Source organism: Catharus ustulatus, chromosome 10, assembly GCF_009819885.2.
Source record: "Catharus ustulatus isolate bCatUst1 chromosome 10, bCatUst1.pri.v2, whole genome shotgun sequence".
In the NCBI taxonomy this organism is placed as follows: Eukaryota; Metazoa; Chordata; class Aves; order Passeriformes; family Turdidae; genus Catharus; species Catharus ustulatus.
In genome coordinates this window covers 14,380,347-14,408,082 of record NC_046230.1, presented here as the reverse complement: position 1 = coordinate 14,408,082, position 27,736 = coordinate 14,380,347, and the positions used below count along the sequence as shown (strand labels likewise).

The 27,736-nt window shown below is 36.5% G+C and overlaps 1 protein-coding gene across 4 annotated transcripts in view; it reads left to right on the top strand.

The window, feature by feature from the left end:
* The first annotated feature begins 505 nt into the window (after nt 1-505).
* The window catches only part of OPA1 (OPA1 mitochondrial dynamin like GTPase), a 49,681-nt gene continuing 22,450 nt past the window's right edge, over nt 506-27,736 (top strand). Inside the window, exons 1-25 of one of the 4 annotated variants that reach the window (XM_033068663.2) lie at nt 506-630; nt 3,507-3,825; nt 4,110-4,206; nt 5,441-5,548; nt 6,770-6,823; nt 7,672-7,739; nt 12,271-12,369; nt 16,555-16,608; nt 17,645-17,749; nt 18,662-18,748; nt 19,620-19,733; nt 20,060-20,140; nt 20,539-20,613; nt 20,916-20,987; nt 21,125-21,224; nt 21,746-21,876; nt 22,404-22,476; nt 22,568-22,640; nt 23,392-23,507; nt 24,096-24,160; nt 24,753-24,829; nt 25,062-25,227; nt 25,777-25,929; nt 26,511-26,619; nt 27,255-27,334. In XM_033068663.2, the coding sequence (XP_032924554.1) occupies nt 602-630; nt 3,507-3,825; nt 4,110-4,206; nt 5,441-5,548; nt 6,770-6,823; nt 7,672-7,739; nt 12,271-12,369; nt 16,555-16,608; nt 17,645-17,749; nt 18,662-18,748; nt 19,620-19,733; nt 20,060-20,140; nt 20,539-20,613; nt 20,916-20,987; nt 21,125-21,224; nt 21,746-21,876; nt 22,404-22,476; nt 22,568-22,640; nt 23,392-23,507; nt 24,096-24,160; nt 24,753-24,829; nt 25,062-25,227; nt 25,777-25,929; nt 26,511-26,619; nt 27,255-27,334 (2,505 nt within the window). In that variant the 5' untranslated portion in view covers nt 506-601. The remainder of the gene's footprint in view (nt 631-3,506; nt 3,826-4,109; nt 4,207-5,440; nt 5,549-6,769; nt 6,824-7,671; nt 7,740-12,270; nt 12,370-16,554; nt 16,609-17,644; nt 17,750-18,661; nt 18,749-19,619; nt 19,734-20,059; nt 20,141-20,538; nt 20,614-20,915; nt 20,988-21,124; nt 21,225-21,745; nt 21,877-22,403; nt 22,477-22,567; nt 22,641-23,391; nt 23,508-24,095; nt 24,161-24,752; nt 24,830-25,061; nt 25,228-25,776; nt 25,930-26,510; nt 26,620-27,254; nt 27,335-27,736) is intronic. The other 3 variants (XM_033068664.2, XM_033068665.2, XM_033068666.2) reach the window with 3 other exon arrangements.

The following is a 27,736-nucleotide window of genomic DNA, read 5'->3' as shown; positions in this document are numbered from 1 at the left end:
GGCCCCGAGGCGATCCATGGGGTGTGAGGGGGGCACAGAGCCCGGTGCGGGGATCCAGGACCCCGGTGTGGTGGAACCATGGTCCCAGTGCGGGAATCCCTGTCCCAGCTGTGACAGATCCATGATCCCGGTGCGGGGATCCCTGAACCAGCTGTGACAGATCCGTGATCCCTGTGCGATGAGCCAGGTGTGACAGATCCGTGATCCCGGTGTAGGGATCCCTGCCCCAGGTGTGACAGATCCGTGATCCCGTGCGGGAATCCCTGCCCCAGGTGTGACAGATCCGTGATCCCGGTGTAGGGATCCCTGCCCCAGGTGTGACAGATCCATGATCCCGGTGCGGGAATCCCTGCCCCAGGTGTAACAGATCCAGCACTCGATTCTCCGCTCCTTTCCGACCAGCCCCCGCGGTGTTCCCGCTAAACCCTCCCTCCTTCGCGGCCGGGCCCGGAACCTTCGCGCAGTGAGGTGCGGTTTCCGGCGGGGCGGGCCGCGCGGACCGCGGTGCCCGGAAGCGGCTGCCGCTGCCGCTGCCCTTGCCCTCAGCCCGGCCGCGCTCCTGCGGCTCCCGGGCCGCTCCCGCTCCTTCCCGGCCCTTACGATGTGGCGGACGCGGGCGGCGGCGGCTTGGTAAGGGGGACGGGGCCTGGCACCCGCGGGGGAGGCGGAGCAGCACAGCGGGTTGGGGTGCGAGGTGCGGGTGTGAGTGGCGCAGGGCTGGGCCTGCGGTTGCTGCAGGCGGCAGCCTGGTACCCCCGGCTGGGCAGTTTCCCATCCTCCAGCTCCCTTGGGACCTGGGGAAAGGAAGGGAAGCACGTAGAAGGAAGCTGCTTCTCCCACATTCTCGCCCTGGGGTGCTCGGGCCGCTTTCATGTCCAGGCGTTGCTCCCCCCAGCAGCTGCCTTGCGTTCCGCTTGTTTTCCACCGTTCTGCTACCCCATTCCAGGCTGGAGCAATGACAGTGAATGGTGGATAGTAGCGCATGGTTCCTTGGCAAATTTCATAGGGTCACGGAATGGTTTGAGGTGGAAGGGGACCGTGAAAATCATCTAGTTCCAACCCCTATTTGGGAGCAGCAGTAGGAAAATAAGCATTGTCTGGTGCTGAAGGAGAAAGAAAATGCCGCAGGCACAGCAGGCCACTTCTTAGCGTTTTGCAAGACATTTATAATCTCAGTGCAGGGTTGCAGGCCTGTAATCAGGCAGAGCTACTGGTGTCTGGAAGGATGGTTTTTGTTATTGTTAAAACCAATGTTGCAGAGGCTTGAAATTTGGAACTTATTAAGTACTTCATTTAATAGCATTGTTCTGCCATCCTTTTCAGTCTGGCTGAACTTTTCGTTGAGGTCTCAAGGTGATTTTTTGGTCAGTATTCATCAGGAGACCTACCAGCAGGACGAGAGAGGAAATAGAAAATGGAAGTTTCGGTGTGATGGAGGAGTAGTAAGGGTTTTAATGAATTACAAGATTTCAGAAGTGCAAGTAAAGCACTTGACTTTGAAATATACAGTAACACTCAAAGGAAGTTGTGGATTGAGGTTTTGCCAGAAGACTGTAATGGAATTCAATTTTTTCCTGCAGTTTAAACACACAGACTGAATGCTGTAAAACACATTGTGTTCTAAAAGAAAAATCACAGAGAAGAAAGTTACGTATTAGGGTAAATGCCGTTAGCCCAGGTGAAGATGAATAATGAGAAGTGACTCCCATATATGTGCTACCACATGGTCTCTGCTGAAAATGATAAATGTCTGTGAAATGGTAATGACTGCAAAACAAAATAATGAACAGCCCAGTCATTGGCATGCTTCATCCAGGCTTATCACACCCTAATTAAAAAACCTGGCTTCAAAACTAGGAAATAAGACATTTCAAGTGTGGAGGCACTTTTGTGTTGTTTCTATTTGTAGTTAATTTCTGAGCCTCTTATAAGTCCATGTCCAAAAGGAGAAATTCTTTACTGGCTTAGGAATTATTCTGTTCCTACTTATTATTTCAAGGTTCTAAGTTTCTTATTGCTAAAGCCCAGCCTTGCAGAGATAGTTTAGTATAGCAACATAGTGACTTAGGAGCAAGGACTTGCAGAGCAGTCCCTGGAGTTCCTTTGCTAAACTTTCCATTGCGCTAAAGGAAATTTCTAAACTTAACTCATTGGCAAAATTGGTCTTTAAGAGAGGAAAAATGTCTGAATTCTGATTTTTAACTTAATTTCCAAGATCTCAGTTTCTGAGATTGTCATTTTTATGACAAAGTCTTTCACTTCTTTGGACATTAACAACGTACCTATCATCTCTAGTACGTTGAAAATCTTGAGACTAAGAACTGTACAGATCAAAGAGCATGTTATTAGGAATTGCTGTAATATTTCCCACTAAGTATGTTTCACTTGTTAAAATCTGTTAATTTAAAATGTTTTAGGATTATGTGATTAATAATTTGCCATTTCACTGATATGAAGCACTTTCTTTTTTTAATTTGTCCCATTTGGAAGTAAATGCATTTGATAATATTGAAAACCCTGAAAAATGCATCAAAGGACAAGTGACAAGTTTTCATTTCAACTTTTAAAATTTCAAGCCTGTAGCTTAACACATATTTTTGCATTCACTAAATTATTTAATAGTAACCATTCTGATATGATGGTACATCCAAAAAATTACAGAAGAAATTACTTTTTTCAGAGCAGTTGTCTTTTCCCTAAACTAACAAAATTACCTCAAACCATTGCAGCAAGTGTAATTAAAAGTACACAAGTTTTATTCCAGGCCATGTGTTTGCTTAACATAGGCAGCATTGATAAGGCTCCTGTGTTTTACCATGTGCTTCTCATGGCTGAGCTCTGCTTTCAGAGTCAAATCTTCCAGAATTTTTCCTCTTAAGTCTGAGTTCCTTCATGAAAGCATCAATGCACATGGTGCAACCATCTCCAGAACTAATCTTCTATGCATGACCCAAGACAAAGCCATAGTCTTGTAATCCTAGAACCACAGCAAGTGGAAGGAACTGAAAGATGTCATTAAGCACATGCTTGGCATAAATAGGGCAAATGTATTCTACAAAGGATTTTTTTCTGTGTATTGGTTTTTTTTAAAGTTTGGAAATCCTCTACTAACCTAATGTTCTCTAGAAGTTCATTTACAGAATAAGACAGGCCAAACTGTTCTGTGTTGCAAGTCTTCTGTGGAGTCTTTAGCCCAAATGATGCTTTACCACACGTTACTTGCCTTATGGCGGTGTGAAAGTTAAGTGTAATCCATAACAGACTTCAGAATTTGTAGTTAACGTTTTATGCCTGTAGTCGCTAAAAGTACTATACCTGTTAACGATGTTTGCAGCTTTTTATTTTCCTCGTAAGCATAGCAGCAGTAGCTGGAAATTGTGAATTCAAGGCAATGTAATAAGATTATCTGTAACCAGCTAAAATATAACGTGGGTTGTTTCTAAAGAGGTGTTTGAGGTAATGGTGTGTTAAAGAAATCAGTTGAAGTTTTTATTTCTTTCTTTTAGTGTCATCTGCCGGAGTCTAGCAAATAGCAGCTGTGGAATAAAGAGAAAATCACCGCTTCAAAACCTGCATCTTGTTTCCCGAAGTATACATCATCCGTACTATCCAAGTTCAAAGTTCCAGAGACCTCCATTAAGGATATCCATTCAGCAGTTCTCTTCTCTGAATCGTCTTCCCCTTCACAAAACAAAACTTTTAAATGTAAAACATGGATACCAGTCCCACAGGAACTTTTGGCTGGCCAGATTAGCCTCCAGGCTTCTCAAAGTTCGCTATCTCATCTTAGGATCTGCAGTAGGAGGTGGCTACACAGCTAAGAAGGTATTTAGCTCTGGAAGCTACTTTGTGCATTTTGTTATTACATACTTACAAACAGAAGTTCTTGTCATAGCCACAAAAATACAACATGACATTGCTTGGTTAACGGGTGATAATAAAAATGAGTGAATATGGAAAACATTGCTTAGAAAACTACTATAGATCTTAAAAGATCAAAGTACTACTCATATCATTATGTTTTATGTGTAGGTAGTAGTTGCTCATACACTTCTCTGTGTACATTTCTTTTTCTATTTCTACCATTATTTTTTTCCTTTCTCTGTTAGACATATGATCAGTGGAAGGACATGATGCCAGATCTCGAGGACTATAAGTGGATTGTTCCTGACTTCATTTGGGAGCTTGATGAACTTGTTGACTTCGGTACCACAAAGCCCTGATGTTACTCTGTCTAAAGACTGACATGTGTAAACCTTAAACACAGGAGTGTAGGTCCTCAGGGCCTCACTCCAGGAGTAGCTTTTCAGATGTAATTTGAGTGGACTTTTATTTTGGAGTTTGATGTGTGTTTCACCAAGGCAGGTGTTATCAGTGTGTTTGTAAGAAGAAATTAAGCTCTGTTTAAGATCTGCATCCTTTCATTTGAGAATGTTCTTGGTCCTTTCATAAAGCCATATAATCCCATTAGTGAAAGGAGAGTTGCAGTGTGATCAAGGGACCACACACAGGTGTTGGTAGTATTATGCAGAAAATTCTTTCTATATGAATGACTTATAAGTGAAGATATAAGTAGATCAGTAAAAAGTATGTGTGAGGAAAAGACCAATTGAAAATGCAGATTAGTGAAGCTGCCTATCTACAGAATTATCTTGAAGATACAGAAGAAAAAAAATAGACTTGCTTTCCTGAACCTTCAGGGTGCAGTAGACGCTTTTGTGTATTTTTAGATGAAAGACAGAAATCTAAAAACCCAACACTCACTTATATTTTATATGCAGGGCAGAAACATGGTGTTGTTTTGTTTTTTAAAATCATCTCAATGAAGATTTTACCGCATGGAATTGTAGAATGGTTTGGATTGGGAGGGATCTTACAGATATTTAGTTCCAACCTCCATGCCATGTGTGAGTATTGCGTAGATGAATGCAGAGATTGAAAACTGATACAGGGTTTTCTTGTTCTTACCGCAAGTGGACACTACGTTTTTATAGTACTTTACAGCTAATGATTTTCTTTTTTAAGGATCACAAAATTGGGTTGTTTATGAAATTGAAACTAAACTTTTTCTTAAAAAGATTCAAGACATGAGCATAGTTATAGTTTCACATCATTTTAAAACATCCTCTATGAAGTATGTGAAAGAATAATGTAGGAAATGTAGTAAAATGCAGCAATAAGTTTTTGGCAGTTATAAAGTACCTGAGGCAGCCAACTTATCAGGAAGTTCAAAGTCTGAAAAAGCAAGTGATTTTTCAGATCTGAGAGTCTTTCCCAACAGTAGTGGGGGGAGGTGCATGTTGAAAGAAACTTCTTTATACTTTAAGAAAATTCAAACCCCATACCCTTAAACAGTTCTAAGTTTTGTAGCCTAAGTCATTTTTGTTCACAAAAATAATAGAACAAAGCTCGACCCACTAACTATTGTACTATTTTCTAGAAAAACTTCTCAAAGCCCTCCCTGATGCAGATGACCTTGCCAAACTTCTGCCTGACTTTGACAAGATTGGAGAGAGCCTAGCTTCACTGAAAGGATTTCTTTCTCCTGGTGAGAACAAATTTTCAACTAAGTTTTAATTTTAAAAGCTGAACCTATTTCATGGTGAAGGTATATGTATGTCCTTAGACACTAAAAGAAATCAGATCTGAAAATGTTTGTGTTTGTATTGAATATCTTTTCTGAAGGTGTTGTGGACACAAGTAAGTGTAACGTATTTTTTGAAGCAAGAATTCTGGTAGCAAGTGCAGAGAACTAAAATGTGAAATTGAATAGAAAACTAGAATTGTTGTACAACTCTAAACTGACAGCTTGAAAGCTCAGTTCTTCAGTGAGTCAGAGAAGCTGGATGTGTCCAGCTAGAACTTGATGAGAGTGTCAGTGGACAGTAGCAATATCACAGCTGATACAGGAGAAAAGAGTTGGATCATTAAGAGCAAGGGTTCTTAATGTTGCAAGCATGTGAAATAGAGGATTTGTAACGAAGGTTTTCTTCTGCGTTGAATGATGTTTTCTAGCTGATCATGGACCCAGGAAAACTTGCTTGGAGATTTAGATTAGGTGGGGCATTGTTTTAAAGGAGCAGGTAAGAGTTTTAAATCCTTCAGAAAAGGCACAAGGATGGTTTGTCTATTCAGTGTATCCAGGCAGTAGCAGGTTTAATGGTGTTCAGGTTTTGACAGACTTAAATGAGACATTTCTAACACTGGACTTCTTAAAACTGAGAACAATTAGATTTGATCATCGTATCTGACTTGTTAATGAACACAGCTCAAAACTTCATTCATTCATGTAATAAACTGCAATATTATTTGTATTATATACCTTAGTAATTATCAAACCACATAAATATATTCATGAAAGATTCTATCTGTGAGGGGTTATATCATTGTTCTAAGTATGAAAATGTTTTCATGTCGGTGTGTGTAAGAAGTGCACTTTTTATTTCTTTAAAATACTGTCAATGGCAGAACTAATTTATTAATCTTACAAACACAGCAAGAATCTAAGAAGGGGCCAAGTTCAGCAGAGTGACAAGTAGATTACAATCTCCTATGTATTGTGGCTGTTTAAAATTTTAACAGTTTAAAATTGTGTTGTTATTGATTGATCATGAGATGTCTCCTATTACTTGTTATCATACTCACACTGGCATAGTGGCCATTTATGATTGTGTGGTCCTCCAAATGAAGCAAAGATCCCTCATCTTTATTCTGCATTTTATTTTGTGTTTATAATTTTTATTTCCCCTCTTCTGCTGATTTTTCACAGGTTACAATTTGGTTAGTGAAGTCATAGGAGCTTCTGATCTACTTCTGTTGTTAGGTGTGTAAAAGCCCTTTTTCCTGCCCTTAACCTGCCTTTTTACAGCAAACTGTTAAAGAACTACTATACTAAGAGGAGTGACTATCAATATAAATACAACTGTTTACAGCAACTTAATATGGATTTATAAATGCTTTCCAACTATTTTAAAAATACTTCATAGAGTCACAGAATATACTGAGTTGGAAGGGACCTGTTAGGATCATCAAGTCCATCTCCTGGCCCTTTTCAGGGATATCCTAAAAATCTCACCATGTGCCTGAGAGAGAGAGATCCAAAAGCTTCTTGAGCTCTGCCAGGCTTGGTGCTCTGACCACTTCCCTGGGGAGCATGTTTTAGTGCCCAGCCACGCTCTGGGTGAAGAACCTTTTCCTGGCCTAGGTCCTCCTCTGTGAGAGTAGATGAATAGTTGATATATCTCTGCCACAGTCCTTAGCAGATGCTCTTTATTTCAGGCTTGCTCCAGAAACTTCTTTTGAAAACCTGCCATGACAATAAGAAAGATTTTTTTTTTTCTCATTACAATAACAGTGAATTTTGTATTACCTTTCTTTCTCAAAAATCAATTCTACAATATTTTGAGAATTTTTAATAGTCTAAGTGAAGCTGCCTGCTCCCTTGAGGTATAATTAATCTGAGTCATAAACTAGATATAAAATTTTCAGATGAGTTTTAAACTGATTTTCTTCTTCAGTTTCTTAAGATGATTTTTTTTATATATAGGAACTTCAGAGATTATTGAATTACTAACTCAAAGGGGTTGAAGCTTTAATTTTCTAGTAGGTGTAGTTTGAGAATTTTTAAGTACCTTTTGCATCTTACTACTAGTTTCTGTAATTGTGTCCTAGGTTCTCCAGGAGAAACAGCATTCCGGGCTACTGACCAGGGATATGAGAGTGACAAACAGTTCAAGAAGGTAATTACTCACTTGCAAACCTGAAAATGTCTTTATAAACAGGTATTTTCTGTTTGAAAGTGCATCAGTAGCTCATTGCAGAAGTTCATTTGAAGCAGCTTGAAAAGAATTCATTGTTGAAAATTATTTCAGTACGTGTTACTACTTTTTGTATATAAAAGTAGTTCAGTGATATAATAAACATTTTGGTGTAAGGAAATCCAAGGCAGACATGAAAATGTTTAGTAATTACATTATTAAGAAAATTGGTCTGTAATAAGAATGTAATTTTAGGTATTGTATGTGTATTTGCAGTTTTTCAGGGCATGGTCTTCATGGCAGTTGAATTTATAACTTATTACTGAAGTTGATTTAAGCAGTTATATTGATTTTTAAGCATTTCTGCTTGCAACCTCATTTCTGTTGACATTTTCACAGTTGCAATCCTTACTTAAGAATTTCTACCTTAAAAGAATTTCCATTTCTTAAAGTAGTCTGTTTTTACTTTCTTTATCTAGATAAAGTATACATCATATTTTTGTTACTATTCTCTGGAAAATAATGTTTCTGTATTTTGATAACTTGAAGTTTTAGCACTTTTTTTCTTGAAGTCGAGAAGGTGATGTTTAGTTTTTTTGTTTTCATGAACATTTGTGTTAAATTCCTAAATTGTCATGTTTCTCATTCTTTATCGGCTTTTTATTTTTCCTGTGTTTATTTTTTAAAAATGTTTAACAAAAATGGAAAGAAAACAATATATATGAAGGATTTTGTAAATGATCATATAGTTATTTTTTAACTGAAACTTTCTGAAATATAACTGAGACTTTTCCATAAACAACTTTTCTGTATATGCAGGCATGTATACATTTATTCTGCATTAATTCTGCATGGTAATAGATAGTGAAACATGTACAAAGCTCAAATCTTACAACCATTTTTCCCCCTTTAGACCAATGATGGATTTTTACATGAGAATTAACCTAGCTTTTTATTTCCCCTCTGTCTGTAAACTGTCTCTATTTTTCTACAGAGTGATTGCTTAGCGCAGGTTTCACTGTGTAAAACATGTTTGTGAAGAAGTGGCCTTCTTGTTTATTGTCTCTGATAATTGAAATAACTGGCATTTTTACTGAATACCAGTAATATCATTAAAACTTGTTACGATCCTGTGGTTGTTTTGGATGCAGTGATATCCGCATTTTAACTTTGACTGTGGTATGGAAAACATCACCAGATTAAATCAATATGATTATGAAAATTTTGTCTGGTCTAATAATTATATCTGATAAGAAACTGTTAATTTGCTAATTAATATGATCACTTTGGCCAGAATATTTCAAACTAGGTACATATAAATACCTAACAGAGCATGATCAGCAGGTTTATTGGCCAGCAAAATTACTATTTTCAAGACAATGGATAAGATGGCCTTTTTGCATTCAGTGCTTACCACCGCCAACCAATGCTAGTTTAGGAATTGTGGTTGTATGAGTTCATAAAGTGATTGTATGGATGCTGTAGTATGATATTAAATGTGCCTGATGAGCTGGTTTTCTTTGTTTTGTTGTGAAGAGATTAGTAACTGATAAATCTAGAAATTATTTGTTTGAAGGAATTTTCTGAAGAACTGTTACTGGATGTGGTCCTCAGACAGATCTCTGAGAGCTTTGAGTAGAATGGGTGAGAAATGAGTTTGTGGGTTGTTTTGCCGAGTAACTTTTAAGAGAGGGAAAGATGTCCTGAACACCAAATCAGGCTGTACTGCTTCTTGTCAGCTAATGTGCTTATCTCAATCTCTCATTTAATCCAAAAAGTACAATCCTTTTAAAATAGAATTAAATTTAAATTACTGGCGTGTTCAGATAAGTAGTTTAAATATGTGGCATTTAAATCTCTTGTTACCTGGATTAAATAGGAAATTTTGTTCTGGGGCAAAGAAGAGTGAGGATAGTTATAAAAACTAAAGTGAAGTAAAAGTATTTTATTGTAAGTGAGGAACTAGTTGAGGCTTCTACTTGAAACAGCTGTTGCTTTCTTAGGTTATTTTGCGCTATTGTGTGTCTCCATGAAAAATTTCTGTAACAAATAGTTTTCTCTTAAAACAAATTCCAAAGCTTAGTTTTTAACGTTAAAGAAAACGTGTAGTGGTTATAGCTGTGGTGGAGTTGGATTGAAAACTGTGACACAGGTCTTGATGCAGGGCTTGGAGTCCTTTCTCTGCTGTGGTTCTTTGGTACCATCTCATGCCTTGAAGACCCTGCTGCCCCCTGCAGCAGTTGCAGTGTGTGATTGTCTCTCTCAGCCTGCACAGGCTCACCTTCACTTGTGTAAGGAGCAGCACAATATCCCACAGCCCTTGACTGAGCTACTGCTGACAAGGGAAAAAGAGACTTTAGTAAGGACTGTCACTTATTCAGATTTCTTTTTTAAACATTCTTTTTTGTTTCATTCTTCCTTGCAACTTAAGCAGTGAAGTTTCCATAATTTTCTCTGTTTTATTAAGAGTGCTGTTATATTCCCAACTTAATTTCCAGTTTCATATTAGAGATGCACTGGATAAAATACTCATTAGTGCATTAACTTTTAGTATAAGATAATAGGGGCTGGAATGCACAGTAACAACATCAGGGTTTGTCCCAATATGTCAACTACTGTAGTCTGTTAACTCCTGTTGTTCCCTACCCTTTACATTGTTTCTTTGACAATGAAAAGAATAATGTAATGGTTGTAAAGAATTTAATTTTTGAAATGGCATTGATTGGTTTTGATTTTTCTAGCAAAAATTCTTTAGATTGGTTTTGGTGGAGGGGACATGTCCAATGACAGTGTCCAACAGTGATAGTCCCAATGAGAGAGAAATATAAATATTTTTGTTTGTGTATTGGTTTATACCAGCTGGGGTCCTGTGTATTGTTTCTGTGCTATTTAAGGTACTTAGTTTTTTATATTAATTTATTTTTAAATCTAAAACAGTTAATTAAGAACTAAAATATAAAGGAAATAATGAGATTATTGATTGATATATGCAAAGAAGAAAATGTTACAGAGAAGTCTTTTAAATGATGTAATTTTTTATTTGAATATTTTATTAAATGGTATGACAGTAGTTGAAAAGGATTCTTTTCATACTTTATTGTGGAATAAGAGTCACATGTACCAGATGTCTTTGACAGGAATTGCTCATAAATAATTAGATTTGGTGACTTCAGACTTCTGTTACATTTCCTGTTTAAATGCTGAAAGGCATTCATGGCAAATTTTGTTCGGTGTTTTTTCTTTTATTTCTGGACCCGTAGCATAATTTTTAAAGAGAATGTGTTGGAGCATACCAAGAGTTTTCTTGTCTGCAAAATGGCAAAATATTATTGTTGTTCTTCTAAATGAGGCTTCCTCTCCTTGCTGCTGTGTAGTAATGAAATCCTTTGCCTGGCTTCCCGCCTCAGTTCTAGTGCATTTGTTAGTTTGGCATTAGAGGCATTTATTAAATCTGAAAGTGGCTTAGTATGATGATGATCACAAATCACTGTTTAACAAATGTTTATATTTGGTCATTTGATTCTGTCTCTCCTTTTATCCATTCTCTTGTGTTGTTTATCCTTATGTGTACATGCCTGTGTGTGTATTTCATGCAACAAATGTATACCTTGATGATGGATGTCTTGAATTCTTACACCAAACTTCTGTTTCAGAGCTTGTTCTGATTCCTGAAGTACATTTTTGAAGCATTTCATTTCATTGAATGTTTTCTTAGGAGGTCTAATATTTTTTCAAGGGCTTTATTTAAATAGTTCATTTATAGTCGTCTCTGCTTTCTCTTAAATAAATAGTTCATAAACTTCTTGTAGATGCTGGCGTGGTATTTCTCAAACAGTTTTGAAAGACAGCCCACCATTATTGGTGTGGAGGGAGAAGAGAAGAAACCTAAGCTTTGTGGAAATGCTGAATGAGTAAAAGAATGAGCATCAAGTTTTAGGGATTTTTGGGTTGATTGGGTTTTTTGAATGATTGGGAAGGGATGTGACAGCATGAATTTAACCTGAAGAGTGTTACAGAAGTGGAGAGAGAGCTTTTTATTTTTTATTCTTGGGAAACTAGTTTTTTCCACTAGTTTGAGAAACTTAAATAGCAGGGTGAAATCATCTTTTTATAAACTATATTTTGCTAGGAATTAAAACAAAGCAAAAAACAAAGCAAAAAAACCCTAAGGAACTTTAACTGGCAAAGCTGTCTGAACAGTTGGCTAATATTTTAAAGCTGAGATAACTATAATATAAATTTTTACTATTCAGATGCTTAGTTAAAGGAGAATATAATTGTAAAATGTAGCTAAATGTTGATTGCTTTATTCTACCTGGGTTTGGAAAATGCTTGGGTTTGCTGACTCTATCCACTCCAGCTAGCAAGAGATCTTGCTAATGAAATTTCACTTTTGTTTGAACTGACCCGTTCGTACCTGTTTTTCATCTGTCTTTGTCATGCATTTTGGTTTAACTTTGTTCTCCTTACACCCCAAATTTTTCCTCTCCTTTTTATTATAAACTCACGGCAGGGCCTGCTTGGGGAGCTCATTCTGTTACAACAGCAAATCCAGCAGCACGAGGAGGAAGCGCGCAGAGCCGCTGGCTTCTCTTCCCAGCAGAAGCGAAAGGTGATGGCTTAAGGGACGATATGTTCTGCATTCACTCTAATCAAATACTTCAGCTCTCTGCATTTCAGCTAGAACAATCTAACTAATTTAATCCTGGACACAAATAATTGGCTCGCTTCATTACATATGTAGTGTTTCAGTTCCTGTTTCAGTTTAACCAAGTTGCATTTAAAGCATGATGTTTAAAAGCAAAACAGGTACTTTGTGTCACTTTGAAATTGTATTCTCTGCTTCTATAAAAACTGTTTTTTAAGGTTCATACATTAAAAATGCATTTAAGAAAAGTACATGCATTATTGTCAAATCTGTTTACTTTTACTTGTTTATGGTAGCTCTGTGTTGTAAGAGTATAGCTAATTGCAGGGAATATATCTCTGGGAGCTTTTCTCCCCTGCTTTATACTGTTGCCAATCTGAAAATGAGTGCAGCTCCTTAGTAATAATTTTGCACAGACAATTGAATACTGCTAATAATAACAGTATATACATCAGTGGTAGTCCTTTGTCTGTTTTCTATCTTAAACTGGAATTTTTGCTGATTTGTTGTGCTTGTTGAACATCTGCAGTTCTCTTATTTAATTTAAACTCTGATAATTTTATTGATTATTATATGGCTGATTGGAAATTACTCTTAAATTGGGATATTTTGTTGTCTGATCTGTTGCAATCTGTAATTCTTGACCACATTGCTTTGTTGGCTGCTTTTGTGCCTCCTCAAAAGCTTTCTGATTAGTTGTACTTTTCAACAGCTTTGGAATTGAGCACTTGATCTTCTGTAAATCTGAAGACAAATCCCATAGAAAGAGGAATGCACTAATTATGAATTAAACTTCTAGACGTATTTGCGTAGCTGTAATTGTCATGCTTTTTAGTCCATCAACAGAGGAAAATCCATGTTCTCTGGAAGTGCAGCAGTACTTCAATGTTTTTCTTTCTTCCCATATTGTTTTATATGGTTTATAGTTACAAGCTCCTTTGTCAGAATGCATATGCTTTGAGAGAGCTGGAGTACAGAATAGTAGATTGAAGTAATAATAAAATGTGTGAACTTGCAAAAATTGCTGGAAAAACAGCACAATATTTGATATATAAAAAGTTATCAGCCTAATAAACACAATCAGGAAGAAAAAATGAGCTTGATGCTACATTTGTTTCTGGTTGAGATTTTACTTTGTTAGTACTTTGCTACTGCTAATTCCACAATTCCCAAGCTGTGAAGAAACTGCAAGGCCTGTCTTTGTAAATGTTATCCTGCCCTCCATGGCAGGTACTCTGTGTTTTCAGAGGATTGAAGGTCTACCTTCCTTTGCATATAGGAAATTTTCACTTAGCATTCAATATGCTGTTTGGCATATTCCTTATGGCAAGGAATGAGTCTTGTTTGTCACACTAATCTTTATGTTTGAATCAATTTGAAAGAGATGGTAAACTATTTTCTTGAATATCTTCATATGAGGATATGTGTCAAAGAATCCAATCATTGATCCACATCCTCCTTTGGAAGAACAAATTGTGGCTGTCACTGAAATAAGTCATTGCAGGCCCTTCTGACAGGGCATAAACTAACCATTTTCTATTTTTTAACTGAGTTTGCTTGTTTGCATGTCTATAAGAAAACATGATAATTTTCTTTCTGTTCTTAAAGCTTTCTTGCCCAATTTACTCACGTATTTTTCCATTTTAATTTATTTACTCAGTATTACATCTACTGCAGTTGTAAATTCAGTAACAGTAAAAACCATCTCACAATCAAGAGAAGATATTAAAAACAATTCTCTGCTATTGATTTTTTTTGGGGGGGTAGTCTGTAGGTAAATATTTAAGAGTCAAGTTATTTAGTCTGGTACAGCTGCACTGTGCATGGCTGCTTGAATGCATTTTGTTTTCATTTAAGTTACTGGAAATCATTGTAGTTCTGCATATAATCAATTTAAAATTATTTGTAGTCTAGTTAGAGAATGTACAAGACCAAAGGCTGTGGTTTCAAAGGTACTCAATTTTCAGATGCACATAATTATTTTATGCAATATATGACAAAGGCTGTTGAAAAGCAACTGCTGTGCAAAATGTGTAACTCTATAAGGAGTTTTGGGGTATCTTAGTGAACAGATATCTAGGTTCAAGGGCTCTTGATTAAAAATAAGTCTCCAGTATTCTTTTCTCATAATTTTTTATGGTGGCAATGGGGAAAGAGGGAGGAATCTTGAGTTACAAACCATATTGAACTGGATTAAATAAATACTCACGTACCTATATAAACATACTTTAAAAATTGATTTATTTTTGGAGGGGTAGAAATCAGAGATTATGTGACTGTTAGTACCTCAAATTGATATATTAGCTTTAGCTTTTATTGGCAACTTAAATTTTTCTATCAATATTATGGACCATATATTCAAAATACTGTATGTACTGACATTGAAGTCACACCTGTACCAAGCACTGAGGAAAAGACATAATTCTAGAGCTGTTTGATGGTTAACACAACTTAAGTAAGTTATGTCAGTAACAATAGTCCTTGTTAGAATTAATTCACCTAGTGCTAGGTAGTTCTTTGCTTCAGATCTTGCAACTTGAGGCTGTGCAATATTTTGGCTTTCAGTGTTGAACAGAAGCCTCAGCCCACACTGCCTGTGGCTGGAGGTGTCTGTAGGGAAGCACTTCAGAGGTGCATCATGACCCCACAAGTCCTTTGAGAGCAGCAGAGAGCAGGAAAACATTATCTCCTTTGAAAGTCTGCAGCACATGGAAACACTGTTTTCCTTTTCTTTGCTAAATTTTCTTGCTTCTTTGGCTCTGTGCATCATTCTCTTTGCCTTCCTGTTTTGATTTTCCCCTTGTATCTCTGAGGTGTTGGAGGTGTGTGTATATGTAAATGTTTATTTACATATAGCACCTTGTGGCTGCTCACATCCAGTCCTCTGTTCAACTAACCCTGTTTCTGATGTGCTTTTGCTACCACTGAACTAATTCACAGCAATGAAAAGTTAATTTACAGCATTTTGCCTTCGCTCTTTATGAAAGAAAATAATTGGAATAAGATGGAAGTGTCAGCTTGGATTTCTTTCTAGGAAGTGCAGACACAAATCTTCAGGCTTAACAGCTAAATGATATTGATCACTATGAATAATTGTGGATTATTCTTGTTTAGTCTGTAACAATTGTTGTAGATTTTAGTAATGGAATTAATTTGTCTAACAACTGTCCTTTGCCTATTAGATAATATGCTCTTATCTGAAGCAACTTGAGTTGTACATGTCACATGGACTTTATAACTTTATTTAAATATTGACATATTCAGTAATTGTTTAGGCTATCATTTTTTCTAAATTGAATATTTCATCATTCAACCATTAGATTTTATTGTTTGTAAATACTTGCAGAATTTGTATACCACCATTTATGCTTTTTGTCTTTGTGTTATTAAAAGGGGATTGTTTAAAACAACTGTTTACTGTATCTTGATGAACACATTTTAGGAGCATTTGGCTTACAATGTTTCTTAGTGCTTGATCTTATTACATTAATGCCTTGAATCTCAAGATCTCTTGTACTATAATATCCTAATTTTCCAGTTTTAATGTAATTTAAATAATTTTGAAATAACCCTTCAAGACTGTCCTGCCTATCTAAAATGTATGAAGTTGTGCAACACATTTAGAATTCTCACAAATATGAAATAAGAATGCTTATGAATACATTTAGAATTCTGACAAATATGAAATAAGAATGCTTATGAATATTCATAAATAGTGAATATTCACCTGAAAGTATTTTCTGTAGCAAGCAGGCGTTCACTGATTTTGACACTAAGATGGTGTCAGTTCAGAAAATGAATATACAAGATCCTGAGAGTTTGACCAATAAAACTACATTTAGTTCAGTGGCCAGGAAGCTCAGCACCATATGAAACTGCTTTTACTTAAGTCCACTTTGCCAGTATTAAGTCTTGAAGGGTTAATTTTTACATTTGCATGTACTGAAATTCAGTTATCGGATGTAAACCTCTTGTTTTGGATGGGGCTTTCCATCAGCTTTAAATTTCAAATGCTAATTGAAGAATTTTACTTGCTGTAAAATGCATGTCAGGTCACTTATGTGGAATGAAACTTTCAGTTTGTAATTTGGTTACTTACAGTGCTTAAACTAAACAAGTCATGGTAGCCATGATTATTTTTCTATGTAGGTTTCTGACAAAGAGAAGATCGATCAACTTCAAGAAGAACTTCTACGCACTCAGGTGACTTTTCTGAGTTATTGATGCTTTAAGTAGTGATTTATGTGCAGCAGAACTCAGATTTACTAGACAAAAGCAATCCTGAAGTATATTTGGTAAAAATACAGTGCTTTCTTCAATCTCTCAATGTATCAGTGCAGAGTCCCCTGTGTTGGCACACACCAAAGGTCAGTCTTGTCTTTTCTCCTCTGATAATGACTTACAGAATGCAAGACCTCATTCCAAGCAAGTTTTAATCTCTCCTTGATTAGCAAGGCAAAGCTAGTTATTTGTAAGATAGATTTTTTCAGGGATGATGCACATTAATCATATTTGTCAGTGTTCTGGTTTTCTTGCTTGTGTTAAAGTACAATTAATCTTTTATCTGGAGGCTTCTAAATTGACTCTTTGGTTCAGCTGCAGAGTTTTATAGGGGCTTTACTAACCTCATTATATATTTGCATGTCTTCAGTGCATTTGTTACTTATTTGTTTTTAATAACATATAGTAAAGATACACTCAGGCTAAATAATTTCCACATTGTAGAACAACATTTTCAGAGTAGATTTCAGTACTATATATGTTTCTCATCTTCAGAGTACTATTGCAGTCTCCTAACAGGGCTAAGCTGGTACAGTTGTGTGTTGATCTGAGGTTTTTTGCTGAAGAAAGGGTCTGTAGGAGGCTTGCCCATTTATATTCAAGCTCCACTTTGATTGAATGGCCAGTTCCTACTGACACTGATTTCTGTCTGATTCCATGTGTGTAACTTCCTTTAAAATGATGGTTAAGATGCTTAAAGATTGATCTTTGTGTGCTGAGGTTTGAACAGTGTGGTCTTACAAAAGCTTTTGAAGCAAAAGAGTTGCATTGCAAAAAGAAAAGTAATTCTAACACTCTTCTTTTGGTGATCTTGTATTCTAAATAACTAGTGATCACAACGTTTTCTGTATTTTTGAACTACCTACCTGAAGGATTATGTGCTTTTCATAGGTAAAACTTTGCTTGTGTTAATCTGCTGTGTCCATAATTACAAATGTGCTTGTGCTACTTTTTATAGCTCAAATACCAAAGAATGCTTGAGCGTTTAGAGAAGGAGAACAAAGAACTAAGAAAATTGGTACTGCAAAGAGATGACAAGGGAATTCATCAGAGGAAGTTAAAGGTATGTGTTACAAAACAGCATTGAAATATAACTATGCCATATTTTCCATTATGTTACTCTAAATTGCATTTGTTAATTCATTTATAAAGTTTTAACATTTGTTTTAAGATACCTGTGTTAATTTTTTGAGTCATCAAGACTTTTATACAACCTTTTGTTTTTTAACTATGTAACTTTTGGAAGTGGCTTCAGTTGAAAAACACGAAGGGGTTACCATGTCTAACTAAACTTCCCCAAGTGATTGGGAAATGTGACTTGGGTTTTTTCATCTTACTTCACTGTATTCTTGGATAGTCTTGCTTCTAACTCTTCTTGTAGGCACAGTCTTTGTGCTTTGTTATGGGTCTCATTGAGTTTGGTAGGAGTAAGTTATGGGGTGAGGGAACATTATTTAATGACTGTATAAATCCAGTGAGACTGGCTTTTGTTTTTGTCTGCCAGCTTCCTGAGCATTCTAAAAACTGATGTTTTCTGCTTCTCTGTGTCATTTATTAACCAGTATGGATCTTTCTTTTTCCTCTGGGAACTGAAAGATGAATCTTTAATTGTGCAGAATAAGATTGATAACTCTATATCCTTATGAATGTTTACTGTTCATCAAACTAAATAAGTCGATGTTCAATAGAAGAAACTCAGTTGAGCTTAACTTGAAAGCTGTGAAGTTTGCACTCAGTTGTTCTCTTATGCTGTTCATAGGAGCTCTCATTTTACTCCTTCATCCACAGGAGTCATGGAGTGACTTTACTTGGTATTGTATTACATAGAACAAAGATCTGTGCTGCAATATAGACAGCTGTGGTTTCAAGCCATCAGAAGAAAGTAAAGACATTTTTACACAAGTTTACAGAAGTAGTCTGAAACATTTGTTCTCTTATTTGGCTGTGTTTTCTCACTGTAATTTTTTTTTGGTAGAAATCCTTGATTGATATGTATTCTGAAGTGCTTGACATCCTGTCTGATTATGATGCCAGTTATAACACTCAAGATCACCTACCTCGAGTAAGTAGATAACAGATTCAATTATTTTTACTGAAACGCCAGTTTTACAATTAAATAGAGCATTTAATTAATATTCCAGAATAATCCAGATTTAGTGCTAGGCTATTTTCTTGTAACTGCCTTTTTGCTCGAGACATGTCTTTCATTTTAAAAGCCGTAAGATAATTTTGAAAATAACCAATTTAACCTTGCCAAGCCTGTTTTGGCTCTTAGATAAACCCCATCTAAATTCAGTTACTGCTGTTGTGATGAGCTTTTAATTTTAAATAGTTTCAGTCTGTGCACCCCATCCTCCTCAGCTTTGTAAAATGTTTGTTGTTTCCCACTGTGTGTAGGTGGAGCTGAGTAAGGTGCCCTGTCCATCTCCCACAGCAGTGCTGCTGGTAGGGGAGGATTTGGGAAGGGGTTAAGCTGTCTGTTGGTGTGAGAGAGAGCCAGGAATGCTTCCTGGTTTCACAACCACCTATAGTGTTCCCAGCTTCTATAGGAAGCTGCTAAGATGGAGAAATTCAGGATTCAGCTCTTTCCAGGCAGAATCAGCATCTACCAGATGAGTTGTGTTTTGCCTGCTGAAAGGATTTTGTACCAGAAGAGAAGAGATGCCTGTCACAAGAGCAACAAGCCCTCCCTCTCTTCATTAGATGCCCTGGCAGGGTACTTTGTGGACTGTGCTGTCTAAAGCACAAGTCAATTTCTTTTGTTTGACTATAAGTTAGTATTTCTTCAAAGATTTAATCTTTAAACCAATGCATTTATTATCAAGCAGAATACAGCTGGTGTTGATACAGATGTATGTCTTCCTAGTCAGCTTTTGTCTAAACTTCCAAAATGTCCTTACAAAAGCCAATGACTGTTTAAACTTTCACTTAAGGTGGTGGTGGTTGGAGATCAAAGTGCAGGAAAAACCAGCGTGTTAGAAATGATTGCGCAGGCCCGCATATTCCCTCGAGGCTCTGGGGAGATGATGACACGTTCCCCTGTCAAGGTAAGAAATATCATCATCTCTGAATCAACATTTGCTGCATTGTTCTCCCTCTGATCGTGACAGTGATTGAAGCATACATGTACATAGGTTTTTTAAATAGCCTCTAAGCAAGGAAGTTGTTTCAGCTGAGGACAAAAGCTCTGCAAGTCTGTATATGATCCATGTGTATTGTCTAAATTGTAGCAGTACCATTTATTAATTCTGTGCTAAATAAGCACTACATATAATTGTGCTTCTACAGAGGGAAGTGTACATATGCCATGTACTTCTCATATTTCTCTGTGTTAGATTTGCTATACTTTCTCATTAAAGCTTTTGACATTTAGGTAACCCTTAGTGAAGGTCCCCACCATGTGGCTTTATTCAAAGACAGCTCTCGGGAGTTTGATCTGACCAAAGAGGAGGATGTAAGTATAATAAAGTGGCTGGAAGTTAATGAGACTTCTATTAATTCTCTGAATAATTTTATGTCTCTGTGAGCTCTAAGCCCCTATTTAATTAGAGTGAAAGGTGTTTAGTGGGGCGAGGCATTGTAGTAGTTATTAAATTATCTCTTTGGTTGGCACTGAAGTGAGTAAAATGTAGAGTGCTCCTTGTGCCACTTATTGAAGCATGAAGGGATCTGCAGGTAATCTGTCACTTATTGCCCTCCCCGTTTACCAGACTTACTAAACATGCATTTGAGATAGTACTTATAAACTGAGATCTTCATCCCTAATTAAAAGTGGTTTTCTGTGTAGGTAATTTTTCTTCTATCATAATTATAAAGAGTTTTGTGTTTGGTATTTTGCTTTTCCTGTAACAGCTTGCAGCTTTGAGAAATGAAATAGAAATCAGAATGAGAAACAGTGTGAAAGAAGGGTGCACTGTTAGCACTGAGGTAAGACTTGTGAAATATTTAATGGCAAATACCTGTATGTATATATTTTGTAAATATTCTTCAACTGGGAGACTGTGGTGGATCCAGTTTGCATATACTTTGTATTTCGCAGTATACAAAGTGTATTTGGACAACAATTACTTGCATTAAAAGTTGTGCTTCCTATTTAAAATGACAAGTTGTTGCTGATTAAAACATATGTGTGTAAATGTGTCGTATAGTTTTCTATATGTGTGTTTTTCTGTGTAACTACATTCAAAGTAGGTGATGTATAAAGCTCTAATTTCGATTTTATTTCACAGACCATCTCCTTAAGTGTGAAAGGTCCTGGTTTGCAGCGAATGGTATTGGTTGATTTACCTGGAGTCATTAGTGTAAGTATGCAATAATTTTAAAAATGAAGACATGTAAATGAGGTAGTGTTATTGGTGAGAACATTAGCTGTTGGGGTTTTTTTAACATGTTTTTTTTTTCTTTGTTTTAAATATTTATCTCCATATGCGTATTAAAGACTGTGACGTCAGGTATGGCTCCAGATACAAAGGAAACTATCTTTAGCATCAGCAAGGCCTACATGCAGAATCCTAATGCCATCATCCTCTGTATTCAAGGTACTAAGAATCTAAACAATTATCCTTTTATATTTTTATTCATGGTTCTTATGTTACTCTGGAGTCTGTTCTGATGGTATTTTTCCTTTTGTGATAATTTGTGTAGTGTACAAAACACCATGCTGTGGAATGTCTGTTTATAAATTAAGGCAATCTGTGCAAAGTCTGGCAAAAAGCAACTTTTTGCTAAGAGTTTTTTTAGCATTAAAGAAAAATGGTGATGAAAATAAAACTCAGGTTTTCCACAAAAGTGTTTTTGGAGGTAGCATGCAATAATATTGAATATAGTGTTGAATATTTTGAGTAAGCTGGTACTAGTTCAAAACAGAACTACAACAAACTGGTTTGTTTTGATTGTGGGAACAATGCCATTTTTCCCCTATGTGTATCCAAAAATGGAACGTAGGTCTAACTTTACTGGGTTTAATTTGTAACATGAAACTTACTTGATAGCTACTGTATGTTCAGTATTGTGTGTTAGATTACATAGTCCTTAAAATAAACTTTTGTATTTATTTTAGATGGGTCAGTGGATGCAGAACGCAGTATTGTCACAGACTTAGTCAGCCAAATGGATCCCCAAGGAAAAAGGACAATATTTGTGTTGACTAAGGTTGATCTTGCAGAGAAAAATGTGGCTAGTCCAAACAGGGTGAGTTGAAACTCCTTTTCTCACATTGCGTTGGCTCAAGTCATACATAGTAAAATGCTTGAGATACTGTCAGAGATATTGGACCTCACCTGCCTGTTTGAAATGGGTTTGAGTGCTTATTTCTGTATTGAGTATGATTTTTGTGTGTGTGTGTATGTGTGGTGGTTGTTTTCATCTCTCTCAGGCCTTACTTTTAGTGATCAGCTATGGGAGTAGTCTCAACTTGCTGTAATACTGACTCCTTTCATGAAGGTGACCTGAAAATGTTCTATTTCCCAAAAGGCTTAAAGATGTACTGGGATAGGCATTCTTGCTGTGTTTCTTGTTCTGCTGTGTTAGCCTATTTGATTTATGCCTTTATTTTTTTTGTTTTCATTCTCAATAGTCATATGACATTCTCATAGTCCCATGACAAACTGCAGTAGTCTATGGATAGATATAAGTAGATCTGGCCTTAAAATTGTTCTGAAGGAAAGGATGTCTCTGTGTAAAGTTAATGATGGTTTTTTAATCCTTCATTTTCATAGATCCAGCAAATCATTGAAGGGAAGCTCTTCCCAATGAAAGCTTTGGGTTATTTTGCAGTTGTTACTGGAAAAGGTAAAGAGAGCTCTAGCTCTGTTCATTTTATCCTTGGTAGCCCAGAAAACTGTCTAAATGGAACTGTTGCAGCACTCTTTTCTTTCTGCAGGAAACAGCAGTGAAAGCATTGAATCTATTAAAGAATATGAAGAGGAATTTTTTCAAAATTCAAAGCTGTTAAAGTATGTTGGTATTTTATTATTTCTATTAAAATGAGCCTGTGTTGGTAAATGCTGGTGTCAGTTTTTCTTATTGAATTTAAGATGATTGCAAGGTGGAAACACTAACAGAGATACAATCTGCTTAAATTAAGTACCATGTTGAGGTGACAAATTTATCCTGGTTTCCTAATGCTTGCTGTAAGTCACTGGAGACAGGCATCTTCAAGCAGCAGTTGTTTCCATTGCATTCTGGGCCACTCTTCCAATGTTTGTGTGTCTCTCCATCAGCTCTACAAGAGCTAAGTTTCAACCTGTCTAAGCACTTAGAGCTGAGAAGAGTGAATCCAAGCCAAAAGTGAGTTTTAGTGCCTCTAAACGTCAGTTGTCTTGGTGTGACCATGGTGTATTCAAAGGGTTAGTTTGTGTGTTCTGAGGGAAGCTCACTGAATGGAGTTTTGATTTCACAGGCTGGTATTCCTAATGAAAGTACAGAATATGATCTTTGGGACTGTAGTACCTGTACTCCAATCTCTGGAATAAAAACTTACTTAGGGTGGAGTTTTTTCCCCTATGTTTTCTTTTGGGGCTTTTTCCCCTTGCTTTGGTGATGATCTAAAATAAGTAGTTTAGAGAAGAGACTGGAATTTGGGCTAGGTACACATTTACATGTTACTTTCTGCTCTGAGAAGCAAAGCTTTATTCAAGAGAGGAGAAAATGGGGACATGAAAGCACAGGTATGCAGAGACTTCCTCTAGCTGTCTTTCTTTACAGGACAAGTATGCTGAAAGCACATCAGGTAACAACCAAGAACTTAAGTCTTGCTGTGTCAGACTGCTTTTGGAAAATGGTGAGAGAGTCTGTGGAGCAGCAAGCAGATGCTTTTAAAGGTAAACATGTTTTCAAAAAGCAAAGAAAATAGCAACTTGCTGTTAAACAATTATTTCTTCTATGTGCATATAATACTGTTCTGCCAGCATCCTTGGACAGTTGTTTCATACATTTTATATGATCAGCATTTCCCATTAATTGATAATTTCCAGGTAATTTCTAGAAAAATAGTAAAAAGTAATATGTGTTGTGAAGTATCACTTGCTCTAAAAACAAAAGGAGTAAATAAGTATGAAGAAAAAAATCAAGTTGGGTTTTTTTTGTGGACAGAACACAGTTCTTCACTGGATTAAGGTGTTTAAAATGGCTTTCTGTACAAGGGTGCCATCTAGTCAGCCAGGACAGGGCTGACAGGTGCAGAGCTGGAAGCTGAATGACTCTACTGTGCTTTTTTAATGTATGAATTCTGCAATTTGTAGCAGAGTATCTTGGCGTAGGCAAAAAAAAATTGTTCATTTGTAGACATGCTTAAAGTTCTTGGAAAGTTTTTCGTAAGATTTGTGGCAATTTTACTGAACTTAAAAGGTAGTCATAAAGTGCATATGGACAATTACAAAAAAACAAGGCACTGTTTCTGATTTTTGCAGCCACGCGTTTCAATCTTGAGACGGAATGGAAGAACAATTACCCCCGGTTGCGAGAGCTTGACAGGGTAAATTGCACTACTGCTTTCCTTGGTGTGCTACAAAGGATTGAAGATTATTAATTGAAATTCATGCCTTTTAATTTCATTTATAAAGGTTTCTTAAAGTTAACATAAAGTACTGGCATTTCAAAATGTTAGGACAGTATAAATTATTGTCTGGGAAGGAAATTCTGATCCTCAAAATCGTGATGCTTCAGCACTTATGTCCTTCACTCTTCTAGTACACAGATACCAGACCTAACTTGCCCTCAGGGATAGGTCAGTGTTTCTTTGTGATCATGGTAGAACTGGCAAAGAGAGGTTGCATTTCCTGGTCTTTCAAACAGAGTAACAAAACAATTGGGATCTTGTGTTCTGATTCTTTTATAGAGATCCTGGTTATTGAAATGCCATGCCTGGATAAGGGTATGAAAGAGATGGGGAGGAAGATGTGTGGTAAACCAGGGTAGCTGATGATATGCACACACATTTTTCAGAACATGACCAGGAAGTAGCATTTGAGGCTTAAAGGCATTAAGAGAAAGGTTTTGGATTTTTTTACCTTTTGTATGGAAACATGATCAAACTATACTTAATCTTATTATTTCCTTTTGCACAGAATGAACTGTTTGAGAAAGCAAAGAATGAGATTCTTGATGAAGTCATCAGTTTGACTCAGGTCACACCAAAGCACTGGTATGGTAATTTTTTCTTTTTTTTTCTTAACTCACTAGGAGAAGTTTGCCTTTAAAATAGAGTTCTAATAAACAACATTCTCAACTATAAATAAGAAACTGTTTTTCTTGGACAATGTGTTGTATTCCTGTGATTTGTAGTGTTGTCTTACGTGTTCCTAACAAACTGAATGCACAGCTATTAGTCACTTGCATACTGGAAACCATCACATGTGTTACAACTCTCATTTTAGGGAGGAGATGCTTGAGAAAACTTTATGGGAAAGGGTATCTACTCATGTGATTGAGAATATATACCTGCCAGCAGCACAGACTGCAAACTCAGGGACATTTAACACCACTGTGGACATCAAACTGAAGCAGTGGACTGACAAGCAACTGCCTAATAAAGCAGTAGAGGTGAGAATTTAGTTATTTAAATTAAAAAAAAAAAAAAAAAAACAACTTAATCAAAATCTAAAATGAAAGCCTAACTCCAGAGAAGTAAGGGGATGTTTGAATGGGTGACTGCAGTTCTTTTAATAGCTTACATGTCAGAAAAGGCTGATGCCCCAGAACCACACAGAGCAGAAACTTTGTATTTTGCTCTTCTGGTGAATTTTGCCTATTAAAGAAGAAAACCCAAACCTATTTTTGCAAGGTTAACAAACCCCTCAAGTAGGTATATTTATGTAGGTATATACATTTATATCATAGGTATCTACATTTAATAGATTTTTGCAAATTCAACAGAATTCTGCTTGCTACAATCCCATGAAGCAAAGTTTGGTGTTGCTTTTATTAGTAGTGGATAAGCAGCAAAGGAAAAGTCAGTGATTTATGCTTGCATGGATTTTTTGGAAAGTCTCCAGATTTTCATACTTGGAAGAATTGTAAGAAATGTACCTTTATCAGCTGGTGCATGATGTAATGGTCCATTTCAGGAGGAATTGTTTGCTAATTTTCCAGGTGGCATGGGAGACTTTGCAAGAAGAATTTTCCCGTTTCATGACAGAAAAAAAGGGAAAAGAGCACGATGATATCTTTGATAAACTGAAGCAAGCTGTCAAAGAGGAAACTATTAAGCGACATAAATGGAACGAGAGAGCAGAGGATAGCCTGGTATAATGTAGTGGGTTTTTTCACCTTGAAATGTTTTTATTTGACTTGAATAATCCATATTTTTGCATTCTTTTTGCTGTAATCATAAAATGATTCTTGTTATGTCCATCTCACCTTTTCTATATAATGCTTTAATTCAGTGTTGCTCAATTGATTTCATTATTATCTTTTATTAGTTGTTGACCTAAATCATAGCTAATAAAACTGTTTTGGTTGGTTCATGAGCATCCTCCATAACCCCCTGCCTGCAGAAGGGCAGCCTGGTGAGGATTGCTTGGCATCAACTTATTTGTTCTGTTCAATGTAACCACATATAATATTGTTTCATTTCCCTGTTTATAGATTCTGTTATCCAGAGGGACTTCATATCTTTTGCTTATTTATGCAGGCTGTAGAAAAGAGTGAGAGGCACACAAAAATTTTAGTAGTGCTTTGAAAGGTGCCTCTTGAATATCTTGTTTGTGCCCAATATAATCTGTTTTAGCAGACATTAAAAAATGAAAAGAATACTGGAAATGGGTTATTAACTAAATCCTGAGTAAATGATTTCCTGTGTGCTAATGTGACATTCTGTATTGCAGCGGGTGATCCAGCACAATGCTTTAGAAGATCGGTCAATATCTGATAAACAGCAGTGGGATGCAGCCATTCATTTCATGGAAGAGACGCTCCAAAGTCGGCTCAAAGACAGTGAGTGGTGTCATGTATTCAACTCTTCTTCCCTTTTTAATCTGAGCCATTCTTGATCTAGTTCACTTCACTGAAGTGCAACCTTTGTATCAGCCCAACTGGCACAGTGGTGACTGCTTGCAATGGTACTGATAGAAATATTTAGCAAAATACAGCCTCAAAAGCTCTCATGCTCTTGCTCTTAAAATGAGGCAACTGAATGAGAAGCAGTAGAGATATATAAAGTTTAAAAATGGTCTAAATGCACATGTAGGAGAACAGGATAAATTCAGGAAAAATGGTTGGTCTGTTTATGGTTTTTAGCATAATCAGTTTGGATGCAAGTTGCAGCCAAGGTAAGATTTGAGGTTTTTTTAAATGTAAATGTAATTTTTTACATTATTTGGAACCAGGTCTCAGTAGAGGGATGTTGTATTTTTTATGTACTTTTTGAAGTATCTACTGGTTGGAAGAAATTTTTAAGTTTTACTAAAAGACATCAACCTTGAAGTAAAAGACATCTGACTTAGAGTGGTGTATTTTATATTCTTCAACATAAAATGTTCATTCTTGTTCGCATACTTAATTTCAGAAGTATAAATTTGGCTGGTTGCATATATTTTGTTTGATAATTAATAACATGCCTCCTTTTCCAGCTGAATCTGTTATTGAAGATATGGTTGGTCCAAACTGGAAAAAAAGATGGTTGCACTGGGTAGGCCGCACCAAAGAACAGGTAAAAGGAAAGAAATTATGAAAAATTTATAGTTTGCTACCTTTAGAAAACTTTGATTATTACTCAATAAATTTTCAAAACTACCATTCTCTTCACTTATTTTGATGACTACAAAAAAAAACCCTCACTTGCCACTGTTTTAAATAGTATGGAGAATTTTGTATGCTTTTTCCATGCTCCATCTACAGAGTGATTTGTAAACTATTTTCCATTTTTCAACTGAATTACATCTTTGCTATGATGCCATTGTGTATTGAAGGTCTTTTAGTAGAAAGAAATCAATCAAAACAGGTGGAAACTGGGGCTATTCTCTTCTATACTTTTCATACTTGCCTTCTAAGCAGAAGTCACGTGCAGTTTCCTGTCATGCTCTGTTTGGATTTAAATAGTATGTGATAGTAT